At 46.3% G+C, this 13,078-nt stretch overlaps 1 protein-coding gene across 7 annotated transcripts in view; it reads left to right on the top strand.

The window, feature by feature from the left end:
* Positions 1–13,078, top strand: part of COBL (cordon-bleu WH2 repeat protein) — a 277,937-nt gene that overhangs the window by 112,751 nt on the left and 152,108 nt on the right. For all 7 annotated transcript variants that reach the window (XM_027573901.2, XM_027573897.2, XM_035723297.1 and 4 more), the window contains exons 3-4: positions 9,178–9,388; positions 11,096–11,324. In XM_027573901.2, coding sequence (XP_027429702.2) covers positions 9,178–9,388; positions 11,096–11,324 — 440 coding nt within the window. The remainder of the gene's footprint in view (positions 1–9,177; positions 9,389–11,095; positions 11,325–13,078) is intronic.

Here is a 13,078-nt window from a genome sequence, read left to right as displayed (position 1 = left end):
CTGGGTGGCTCAGTCAGTTAAGTGGCTGCCTTCTGCTCAGGTCATGCTCCCAGGGTCCTGGGATCAAGCCCCATATCGGGCTCCCTGCTCTGCAAGGAGTCTGCTTCTCCCTCTACCTCTGTTTCTCCCCCCACTTGTGCTCTCGCTCTCTCTCAAATGAATAAAAAATCTTTAAAAAAAAAAAAGAGAGAGAGAGAGAGAGAGAGACAATGCCCTTAGGCAAAAGAGAGCTTCATAAACCGTGTCAATCTCTAGAGTGTTGGGGCTGTTTTGATGCGGTAGTCAGTTCCATGTTAGTACACATACCCAAGGGGCCCGGGGCAGGAAAAGGCAAACATTCCCTTTGCAGAATATAGGAAATCTCCCTCGGTGTTCATTCCTGTGATTCTTCAAGACAGACACACTTACGACTGTGCAGGATTTGTTTAGGTCTCGATGCTTATAAAATAGCGCAGGTTCTCATAACATGGGTATTGGGTCTGCACATTCTTTCTGGAGAGAGCTCACCTGCTCCAGGTTGGAGCGGAGGGAGGCTGTGAGTTCCCATCAGCTCTGGGGGTGTCCTTCATCCGACCTCCCCCTTGAGGTGTTGGCAAAGCCTCTTGCTCATCATGGCTCCCGAGCTGAACGGAGCCTGCTCTTCTCTGGCATTCAGCGAGTTAAGGAGTTGATGTTAGAAAAGGCATTTTTGGTGCTGGGGAGTCAGCCAGGAGAAGACAGTTCTCTAAATAACTGGCTGACAGGTTGCTTTGGTTTAATTTGATTTACATTTTTGTTTGAAGATTATCTTTTTTTAGAAGACTTCATTTTTTTTAGAGCAGTCTCAGTGTCCTAGCAAAAATGAGAGGAAAGTACAGAGATTTCCCACATACCTTCCCCCCCAACTCACGATCTCCCCATTATCAACATCCCTGGCAGAGAGGGGTGCCCATTACAATCAGTGAAACTGCACAGACGTATCATCACCACCTGGAGCCCCTCAGTGACATCAGCTCCACTCTCTGTGCTGTATGTCTGTGGGTTTGGACATACATATAATGATATGTGTCTACCATGGTAGTACCTCACAGAGGAGTTTCACTGCCCTGAAATCCTCTCAGAAAAAAATGCCCAGGACATGCAGCCCGCTCTGGTCACTGTGGCTAGAAGTGGCTCTCATTGAACCATATTTCCCGTCAGCCTGGGGAACGTGTGTGATCATCCCTGCTTTTAGTGACTGCCTCCCTGAAATGCTTCTGCCCTATGAAGCCTTCATTCCCTTGATTGTTTGGGTGAAACCTAAGAGCAGCTGAAAGCTGACAGTGACAGAATGTCTGTCACATGCAGACTATGATCATCAGACTCCAGGTACTACTGGATTTCCTTCCCAAGAATCTTTGCTGTGAGCAAATAGCATGGTGATGGGGCAACCACAGGTTATCACCTGTGTGCTGCTCCCATGAAAAGGTGTGTTCTTTGCTAAACCCACTATTTAATGGCTCACAGCAGGTGCCATTCCTGGTTGGGATTTGGTGTGATACCCATCACAGAGAGGGGAACTCTCATTTTGTGGGATCCTAATATACAAGAAAGAAAAGAAAAGAAAAGAGAAGAGAAGAGAAAAGAAAAAGGAAAAGAAAGGAAAAGAAAAAAAAAGAAAAGAAAAGAAAGAAAAGAAGAAAAGAAAAGAAAAGAAAGAAAGAAAAGAAAAGAAAAAAAGAGAAAGAAAGAAAGAAAGAGAAAGAAAGAAAGAAAAGAAAGAAAGAAAAAGAAAAGAAGGAGAGAGGAAGGAAGGAAGGGGGAGGGAGAAAGGGAAAGGAAATGGAAAGGGAGGAAGAAAGAAAAGGAGGGAAGGGAAGGAAGGAAGGGAGGAATCAATTTTCCAAATGCAGCTTCCAGTGCACGTTTACACTGACAGCTAAACCCGTCAGTAAAGGAAGGAAGGAAAGAGAAAAGAAAATAGTCTTTTTTTCGTTGAGCAAAATACATACCTAACACCTAACTTTTCTGAAGCAACTGGGAGGAAGATATCCCAGCGAGCAGCAGAAGGACATAAATCTCATTTACAAGATGACCATTTTGTGCAAGGAATGGGGAATTCAGTGCTACTGGAACATGGATGGAGAAGGGGAATTACACGGGCCTGGACGGGGTGGTGGCTGTGTGCTAGTGAGTCTCGTGTGGGTCATTCCTGAGCTCCCCGGGTCTCAATCAAATAAGATTATGCAGGCCACCAGGGACACAAGGCTGTGTTCCAGTGCCAGGCAAGTCATAAGGAAACTGACTTGTCAGAACATTAATTTTCCTCAAATGTAGGAGACAGTGGTCTTCTATTAAAAATCGCGTCCGGGGGCGCCTGGGTGGCTCAGTCCGTTAAGTGTCCAACTCTTGATTTTGGCTCAGGTCGTGATCCCAGGGTCTTGAGATGGAGCCCCGCCTCCGATTCCATGCTCAGCGTGGAGTCTGCTTGAGATTCTCTCCCCCTCTCTCTGCCCCTCCCCCTTCTCTAAAATAAATAAATCTTTACAAAATAATAGCATCCAAATTGCACATGCACATTTAAAATAAACACTAACCTAACTTTAAAGATAGTTGGGCTGTGTACCAGCTCCCCCAAAAAGGCACATTGACTCACCGGCCAAGTGCGAAGCACTCAGCAAAGGTGTGCTTGTGTTTGACCTGGACACAGGAGGCACCAGACTCTGAAGATAAAGGTCAAAGGTGATGCAGTCAAAGTTAAGAGAGAGCACAAGTTACCATGGTAGGAATCTATCTAACCAGTATGCACCTCGTGTTGATATCACCTGTCCACACCTGTCCAGGTAATAGCTCGTGACGTCACACATAGCCAGAAAAACTGTCAGGCTCCCAGCCTCTGCACGTTTCTCTCTAGGACTAGATGCTCCAACTGGCATTGCCTTCTGAGCAGTTTGAAAAGCTGAATGCCTTAGACTTCTCTAAGTCTTAGTCTCTTCAGTTGGCATAACCCCAGTCTATCCTAGATCACACACTGACAACTTTTGCAGACCGTGGTGGCTGTCTGGCCCCAAGAGGCATTTGGGTTTTGTGAGGGTGAGCCCCCAGGATTTGGGGGTTTGGTGCCATCATCCTGATGACTCGGCTTCTGACTTGTACATGGGATGAAGGTACCCCTTCCCTTTCCATTTTGCTGCTCTCTGGTTCCCTCTGGCCTCACTTGACAGCCTGAGGACCCAAGCTTCCCTGAGACCAGATTCTTGTCGGTGACTCGAGCCTTGAACCTAGACCCCTGCCTCTGACCCACAGACTTCTCTGCCTGTGGCTTCTTCCATCTCCTGGTCTCTCCATTGTCCTTTGGGTGTTCTGCCTGTGTGTTCCTTTGCACCCGACCTCGTCCATAGGGGCCACCTCTTGGATGTCACAGAAAGCTGCAAGACTGCACTTTCTCCCAGGACTTGCTCTGACTTGATAGCCAGATTTTGCCCTGCTCATGGCTTGGGGAAACATCTTGGCCTTGGTTTCACATATGAAACTAAGCTACGTTCAACCAGTTTAGGATTTGACTGTACCTGCAAATTAAGTGTGTTCATTTTAACATCATATCCAGAAGTGGTTACCTTTTTTAAAAGAAGATTTTATTTATTTATTCCAGAGAGAGAGAACGAGAGAGAAAGAGCGAGCAGGGGGAGGAGCGGAGGGAGAGGGTCAAGCAGACTCTGCGCTGAGGAAGGCGCTCGATCCCAGGACCCTGAGATCATGACCTGAGCCGAAATCAAGAGTGAGACACTTAACCAACTGAGCCACCCGGAGGCCCCCAGAACTAGCTACCTTAATGTAACTTGTAAACTCAGCATTGAGGGACCCATTTATCTAATCAGCACATTTGTACTAAATGCTCATTTCATGAGTACAAGGAGTAAATCGGTTTTCACAGCGTGGTCCCTGACCATCAGCGGCTGCATCCCTGGGAACTTGGTAGAAATGCAAATTCCCAGACGAGTCCTAGTGATTCAGAAACCTTGAGAGAGGCCAAGCAATCTGACTTTGACCATGCCCAGACTTTCGGATTAAAGGTTAGTCTTTGAGAACCCCAGCTGCAGGGCATGCCACCGGTTCTGCTAGAGGTACCAGGATGAGCACACGGTCCCCGAGAGGGAGCCCAGGGTCGCGCTTGCACGATGGAAGGAAGAGAGCTGTAGGAATGGCTAGTGCTGCAGCTCAAGAATGATCCTCCACGGCCTGACCGCAGGAGGGCTTTGCGGTTTGGCTAGAAGCGCGTCCCAGAGAGGGGCGACTCGTCACCTGGCCCAGCTTGACGGAAATAGGGCGCGGCCTCCCTGACTTCCCTGTCCCAGCCATGTGGTCCCCAGGAGCCTGCTCATGTCCTCGGGTCCTGAGCGCCTCTGCATTTGGGGCGGGGGTATGGGCACTGGCTGACCATCACTCTGCCTGGCCCTCTGCCAGGATTTCAGAAAGAACCGCCTGGGAAAGAACATCAGCTTTTTCTTATCAAAGCCACAGACTCCTGCCAAAATGTTTCATGAAGTCTATAAACATTTGGGCAGTAATAGTTTTGTTTTTTTAAAGAAAGATGTATATTGGGTAAATAAAATATATTACCAAAATTCTAAAAAAAAAAAAAAGATGCACAAAAAAATTTAAATACTTTTAAGCTTAAAAATAGAGATCACCACAAATACCAGGAAATCAATTTCACTCCTACATTCTGAGCACTTAAGAGGCATTTTGGGGTACAACAGATTGAAGAGGTTGGCGGGGGGGGAAGGATGTTGAGGAGAAGTTGGGAGAGAAAGCCCCAGAGACCCACCTCATGACCCTCCTCGACCGCCATCAATGTGGTTTTGAGTGGCCAGTCCTCTTTGTTACTTGGGATCAGAGAGAGAGAGACTGCAAATGGTGTTTGTTTTTGTCTTATTCAGGCTGCCTTAAAATACCACAGACTGGGGGCTGCCACAAAGGACATGTTTCCTCACAGCTATGGGGGCTGGAAGCCCAAGGTCAAGGTGCCAGTGGGTAGATCTCCTTCTGAGGCGTCTTCCTGGCTCATAGGCAGCCATCACTGCTCCGAGTGCTCATATGACCTCCTCTTTGTGGGTGCACAGAATAAGCTCTCTGGGCCTCTTCTCGTAAGGACACTAATCCTGTCTGATCGGTGCCACCCTTATGACCTCATGTAACCATAATTACATTCTTAGAGGCCCCATCTCCAAATACAGCCACACTGGGGGTTAGGGATTCACCATGACTTTGAGGAGGACACAGTTCTGTTCATAGCGGTGTTAATGCTGGGTGTCCACCGAGGTCCAGGGGATGTGCTTTGGATTCTTAGCAGTGATGGTTTAGTCAACTTTCTTAGTACACCTGATTCTTCTTTTGACATTCGGAGGGTGTCTAGTTGCCTTGCTTTCCTTCTTTGTAAGATTGGGGGAATTTGATGGTGCAGTCTCAAGGATGCTACTTCAAGTGTTGGGATATCTCAGTATTTGCTGAGAGCAGGGTGGAGTTTAGCCACATACAGACAGGAGATGCTCTGCTCTGAGCCACGTAAAACATCTCACCACACAGAATCCGCAAACAGAAAAGACCGGAACGAATGAACTCATGTATTTCGCAAACTCATCACCCTTACCACATGCCTGGCGCTGTGCTCACTACCTCACAAGTGTTCATTCATTTAAGTCTCTAACAGGTGGACATTGTCTGTATGCCCTCACCAGTAAGGAAACTGAGGCACAGGGAGGCAGGTCTGAGAATCGGTAAATGGTGGTGCTCGGACTCCATCCCAGGCAGCTCCCCTCAGGTGCCTTCACTGAACTGCCCTGCTGATATGGGAAGGATGCCCACACCTCACAGAACTGGTGTGTGCAGAGCTGCTGATCCGAGGCAGGTGCCGCTGCATCCAAGGGCAGGTGCGAGGTGAGGAACTGTCAGGCTCAGGAGGTGATGAGAATGTGTACGAGTAAGTAGGCAACCTCTTCCAGTCTCTGGAAAGTTCTTTCCTGTGGCCCAGTGGCATAGGGACCCACTGAGACCCTGTGGAAGGTGCACACTGACACCTGGTTAGAGACACTACTGACCTCTGCAGGCTGCGCTCTACACATCCATACAGGAAGCCCGCAGGGACCAGGCCGTGCCTCTGTCCATCCTTGGGTGCTGCCATTATGCTTTGCCTTTCCTCTCTTTCTGGGTAGATTTTTCCAGTGGCATCAAAGACGTTTTGGAAGAACTGCCATACTCTTGGGAATTTAGTATTTTTAAATGCCAGCCAATAGCAGATTCACTGGTGGGGTGAAAAGTGGCAGAAAGTCTAACCCCCCTCCCCCCCACCTCATTTTGCATGGACGTGATCCTAAAAAGCAGCGTGCAGTGGAAAAGTAGTAAATGGGGTCGTGTTTCAAATGAGCCTGGGGCAGGGTCACACAAAGTGGCCGACCCTGCAGGAAGCGTTGCAAGATGAGCTCATGCTTTTGGACCCAGGTCCTCGTGTTTGGACTGGTGCATATCGAGCTTCTCAAGTGCAACCCAACTTTGGTCCTCATCAGGATGCCGCATCCCTCCGGGAGTCACAGATGCAGACGGCCCGAAGGAGAGCAAGACAGCTATCAAAACCTGAGCTCCTCTCACCCCAAAACTTCCTTACTTGCCTGTGGGAAACCCTCTGTCCTGGCTTGGGTTCTTCCACTGGGAAAGGATGGTGTCCGATTTGCTTGTCTAAGTTGAATTGATAATAGACTTTGTGTTCTTCATACCATTTAAGCACATATGATGGCCGGGCTGGGCATCTGGTGTTGGGTTTTATGATCATGCTCTTATATTAGTGTTTTTTGTTTCTGTTTTTTTTTTTCTTTTTTGCCTTCTCCTCCCCCAAATTTAATAGTAAATTTGAGGAGATAGTTCCCCAGCACATAGAATTTTCTGCTTGGGAACTTTTCCTTCTTCTCTCCCCCCAAACATTTTGTTGAGAAACTGCTTCCATTTCCAAGTGTTGAGAATGTCACTGGAAGAAACTCATCCTGCATTAAATGAACTATCGAAAGCCAGAATGGATCAGGCGATTTGGGGGGGAAATCCACCAGACACACAAGGCAGAGATTTGGGCGGCCCATTATTTATTCAGCCAGAAAATGGGTACATCACTGTGCTAGCACATTTAATCAGTACTGGCTTCGATGATAGCAGGATGGGTTTATTCTCAGTGATGGAGAAAAATACACCCTGCTCCAGAGCTGACTGCTCCTTTTCAGAGCATCTAATTCACTGTTTCAAACATGTTACTGATTAGTGGGTTCAAAGAACAGAAAGTAACATTAGTAGCTTTTGTGTTCTTGGTGATTTACATTCTAAGACTGACTCAAATTTTGACAGTTTATTTGTGGGAAAGGAGCGAGCATCAGATGGACCAGGGTCCCAAGCTCGCTCTGCCTTTTCCTGGACACCTCACCTCTCAGACTGGGTGACAAGGAGGGGGAGCACGTGAGTGACATCATGGATACACAGGGAGCGGTAACAAATAATAGGACCTCATTTTAGCATTGTTAGAAGTCTGTTTTCTGTACTGAGACTTCTCAGTGGAATGTCATCATGCCTTGGAGCCTTCTTGTTGCGTTGCATGAAGCTTGTGATTGGAATAAAGATGACTTTTACCCCGGAGCTGAAGGAATCGGAGTTTACAGTATTTACAGTGTTATTAGCCAGTGTGGCCGTGTGCGCTGGGGCACTTGTGAGCATGCACACCGCCTTGGCCCCACAAATGCCCCATCAGAGTCCAGGGACCCAGGGGAAATGCTGAGTTGTTTTGTATCAATCCAAGGGGCGCCTGGGTGGCTCAATCGGTTAAGCGTCTGCCTTCGGCTCAGGTCATGATCTCCGGGGACTGGGATCAAGTCCCACATCAGACTCCCTGCTCAGCGGGAAGCCTGCTTCTCCCTCCCACTTGTGCCCTCTCTCACTCTCTCTTGCTGTCTGTCTGTCTGTCTCTCTCTCTCTCTCAAATAAATAAATAAATAAAATCGTGTCGATCCAAGCATTATGATTAATTTTCAGTTGTAGCAGTTGAATAAGAAGTAGGGCACTTTGAAGGGACTCACTTTGGCTTGGGGCTTTCCCTGTGGTTCTCCTGTCTGGATCCAGGGTCTCCAGCAGCCCACAGCCCTCGGGGTGAGTGACAGGTGCCGGGCTGCATCAGGGCAACCCGGGCACCTGTGTGTTTACAGAAGCACTGCGAGTCTGCAGTCCACACCCCCGGACCCCCAGACACCTGGAAAGCATAATTATGGCCAGAAATAATTGCCATGTCAGTTACTGATTAAGAAATAGGTCACAGGAAAGACCTATGCTTTCATGGAGGCATATTCTCTATTGCTTGGGAGATTTAGGGAAAGAGAGATCAGCTTTAAATATAAAAACATTCTGCCAGGCAGATATAAAAGAGGCAAAGGAAATTCTTTGGAGTAATCTGAATTGTTAACTCTCCTCCCTTGGTAAACAATTCCCTGTGGTGAGGGACATGATGACAGTTTTTGACATTCAAACAAGGTCATTTTCTTAGGTTTTGTTTTGTTTTGTTTTGTTTTTTGTCTTTAAAAAGGCATAAATTTTTTTTTAGCTATCATCTTCGACTTAAAATTTTCAGTTTGGGAGCACCTGGGTGGCTTAGTTGGTTGAGTGACCGACTCTTGGTTTCAGGTCAGGTCATGATCTCAGGGTCACGAGATCAAGCCCCAAGTTGGGCTCTGTGCTTAACATGGAGTCTCCTTGGGACTCCCTCTCCCTCTGCCCCTCTGCCCTGCACTTTCTCTCTCTCTCTCTCAAATAAATAAATAAAACCTTTTAAAATTTGTCAGTTTTTAAGAGACATTATATTGATGAACCACTGAAAATTTAGTCTTTATTAATATAACTTGTGCTAATTAACCTTGTAGGATTCAAGTCAACATATCCATGGACTTAATACAAATATAACTCTTTTCCCAGCTCTGGTGGTTGCTCTTTCAGGCATGTTGTTTACTAGTGTTGGAAATGTTAGGAAACGTTGTCCAGTCGTGAGCCAGGAATTCATGAGCTGTGATTGCATGACCACATACACATGACCAATTTGCTCATTCACCTACTGGTGCGTGGGTTTGACCCTTACTCAGCTTAACCAAAGGGAGAGTGCAAAAACAATCCTAATTAATGTGATCTGTTTCCCTTTTTCAGCCATGCAATGATGGACCTACTGGTTGAACTTTGTCTTCAGAACCACCTAAATCCGTCCCACCATGCCCTGGAGATCCGGTCTTCGGAAACCCAGCAGCCTTTGAGTTTTAAGCCAAATACTTTAGTTGGGACCCTGAATGTGCACACTGTATTTCTCAAAGAGAAAGTTCCCGAAGAGAAGGTGAAGCCTGCCCCACCCAAGGCACCTGAGGTCAGTAGGACCGGGGCCGGGGCGGGTCGGGGGTGGGGGACACTTTGTTATCTGAGGGCATATGCAGACACCCGTGGCTGAGGTGCTGAGGAAGGGGGCTGGTGGAGCCCCTCTTATCTGAGCAACACATGCAGACAGCTATTAAAATTTCTACCTCCCTGCTAGGCAAAGTTAGGCCCTAAACTGAGCTTCTTTTAGAAGATGGAAATTAACCAACTTTAATAATATTCATGGTTGTATCTTTGTTCCTTTGGCTATTATAGAAGAGGAATCTGTCTAGAGCAGAGCTAGCCGTTGGAACTTTCTGCACAGATGGAAATGGTCTATCATTCTGCACTCTCCAAGGCGGTCACCCCTGGCCACATGAGACTTAATATTAAGCAGCTGCAATGCAACTAGGGTGACTGAGAAACTGAGCCTTTAATTGTATTTAATGTTAATCAATTTAACTTTACATAACCGCAAGTCACCAGCCGATACCTTGTTGAACTAGTTTTAGAGATTCTCCTTCTGTTCTGGAGGTCCTCCTGTGCAAGGAAGCCATGGGGAAATGGGGGAAGATTCGAACTTCTTCCTGGAGAGAGGAAAAACAGGAGTTTTCCCTTTTGAGAAACCGATGTCAGAAATGTTTACTCGTTGCACTTGGAGCATATCTTATACATAGATGTATTTCAGGCTTTTGATTATTGATTAAAATGAACTCCAGCTGCTTATGGGATGTCTTCATAAACCTTTGCTGTGGATCTTTTAGCCCCATTTAAACGCTTTTAGATTCTTGGGAATTTTTACTAGATTTTTCTGCTTCTAAAAATGGCGATGTGGCCAACAGTTCATCTTCTATCAACTTTTAGGTTTGGGGGGCTTAATAAATTTTATTTGGTGCCATCTCTACTCTGGAAAGGGGCATGGATCCACCTCAGTCAGATTTTATTCAACCCACATTTGCCGTGGTCCCCTCTCCAGCGTTCTCAGACAATGTTGTGCCAGTAAAGGCCAGGAAAAATTTGACTGCATGAAACTGTGGCATATTACTTTTTTTTCCCAATGGCCAGTGTATCGGTAGACATTCAGAATCAGGTTTAGTTACACTGCTTGTTTTGTTTTCTGATTATGATCTCCATCATTACGTGTCTATTACATGTATGTCTGTTGTATGTCAGTTATATTTCTGTAGCTTAAATATATGTGTGTAGTGTATATATATATATATATAAAATACGTATGTACACAGACATATATATACACACTATATATATTTACATAGATATTAATATATTTATGTGGGTCTTTTAGCTATTTAACTAAAACTTCAATATCTTGGGTTTTTTTAGGGTTTTTTCTTTAAATTGAATTGGTCATGCCACTTTCAAACTCTTTTCCTTCACAAAGTCTAGGTAAGTGCTTTGTGTCGGGTCTGTTTGGGATCCTTGAAAGGCAGCATAGGTGTTAGATTATAAATCCAGACCCCTCACGATGTCTATTCTCCTGTGTTGTTAGCAGTCTGTTCCTTAGTGAGAGATTCTAAGGGAAGTTCATTGTTCCAGGTGTTTATCGTTCACTTTTCAGTACGGCATTTCCCCCCGTGACCCACTGAGTTTTGGACAAAGGGCTCGGGCTGCACAAAATCTTGCCGTCGTCAGTTCCTGCACACAAGCAGCGGGTGAAGCCCACATTTACAGAATTGTTTCATCCCGGGTGTTCTTCCAGAAATCTGTGCGCTTGGTAGTGAATTACCTGCGAACCCAAAAGGCCATCGTGCGTGTGAGCCCCGAGGTGCCGCTCCAGAACATTCTCCCGGTCATCTGTGCAAAGTGTGAAGTCAGCCCAGAGCACGTGGTGCTCCTCCGGGACAACATTGCCGGGGAGGAGGTGGAACTTTCCAAGTCCCTCAACGAGCTGGGGATAAAGGAGCTCTACGCGTGGGACAACAAACGAGGTGAGGCCCCCTTGCGTCTTTGGCACCTGACCTGTAAGAGCACAGGCAGGAAGCGGATGCCCACCGCCTGTGAGGACTCGAGGTCCCCAGTAGACACAGGTACCCGAATTTTCAGGCAACCCAAATGCTGTCCAAGGCACTGTGGAAGTGGGCAGAAAATAAATCTGGTTTATTTTCTGCCCCCATGGCCCTCTGTTGTAATTGTGCCTCTTTCCCCCCCAATCCTGAGCATATCCTGAGCATCACCCTATCTCCTGTGAGCTGCGGCGAGGTAAGTAAAGAAGTAGCTCTTTAACACGTCAGCCGTCTTCTCTTGGATTTTTTGTTCAGTTGCTGGTAACTGCCCCCAAGTCTCAAACATTGCTCATCATCAAAACCAGTGGCAAAGGGGCAGCTGTGTGGTTCAGTCAGTTAAGTGTCTGCCTTCGGCTCAGGTCGTGATCTCGGGGTCCTGGGATCGAGTCCCGTGTCGGGCTCCCTGCTCAGCGGGGAGTCTGCTTCTCCCTCTGCTCCTCCCCCTGCTCATGCTTTCTCTCTCTCAAATAAAGAAATAAAATCTGTATTAAAAAAAAAAAAGCAACACACAGAAAACAGTGGCAAAACACATGTAGCTCTTTTTCTAAAACTGCCCGCATTAGAGTTCATGAGATCAGTCCCTGAACACAGCTCATGATGCTGCCTTGGTCTTCCTCACCATCGATGCCAGAGACAACTTACTCCTCGTGTGAATTTGGTACTTGACTTGAGGGCCCCGAGCCGCTGGGGAGAATGGCCGCTCAAGAGGTCGGTATTGGCAGGAGACCGATGTGTGTGGGAGCAGAGTTCCCTGATTGACACAATGGGCGGACTGTTTGGGAACAGCTATCAGACCAAAATAAATAAATGAATGACTGAATGAAAAAAATAAATGAATATTCCTTGACCTTAGCATTATTAAGATGAACTTCATAAAAGTGCCTTATTTTCACGAGGCTTGTTTGATATCTGTGGCCTTTTATTTATTCCACAAATACTGAGTAGGTTGGGTTGTTGAAATACATTCCATTTTTTCATGTTTTTCTACTGTTTGTTTCAAATTCTTCCAAGAAAATCTGCTTTTCTTATTACCAGGTTTTTTTTTTAAGATTCTATTTATTTATTTCAGAGAGAGAGAGTGTGTGAGCATGAGCAGGGCGGGGGGCACGGCAGAGGGAGAGGGAGAAGCAGGCTCCCTACTGAGCACGCAGACACTTCACCGACTGAGCCATCCAGGTGCCCCTCTTATTATCGGTTTTATTGCAAAACCAGTGATCATAGTGGAACCTCCTCTCCTCCCCCGAGTCTTGGGGAGGTTCTGGACCCCTGGTCTCATTTGACATTCAAGAGAGCGTTTTAGCTCAATAGCGTGTAAGATGCACAGACTATCTAGTCCTTCAAAAAAAGTGCTCTGACATTTGAGAGCAATACATCTTGTGCTTTATGCAGCATCTTTTTAAAACTCAGACAAGATTATTCCCAGCATCTGCTACATGGGCCTGGATATAGCGGGTATGTCTGTCTGGTTCTATCAACCCTATATAAATTTGGTTTCTGTGCCTCTTTGGAAACAGCCTTCATTTGGCGAAAGAAAGAAAGAAAGAGGAAGAAAGAAAGAAAAAGAAAAAGAAAGAAAGAAAAAGAAAAAGAAAGAAAGAAAAAGAAAGAAAGGGAAGGAAGACTGTCCTACTCAAGTATGTGAAAGAAAAAAGGCTTACACAAACAACTCTTTCAATTCT

The sequence above is a fragment of the Zalophus californianus genome, chromosome 12 (assembly GCF_009762305.2).
Source record: "Zalophus californianus isolate mZalCal1 chromosome 12, mZalCal1.pri.v2, whole genome shotgun sequence".
Taxonomy (NCBI): domain Eukaryota; kingdom Metazoa; phylum Chordata; class Mammalia; order Carnivora; family Otariidae; genus Zalophus; species Zalophus californianus.
The sequence above is the reverse complement of the archived record's forward strand: the minus strand, read 5'-3'. Positions and strand labels throughout refer to the sequence as shown.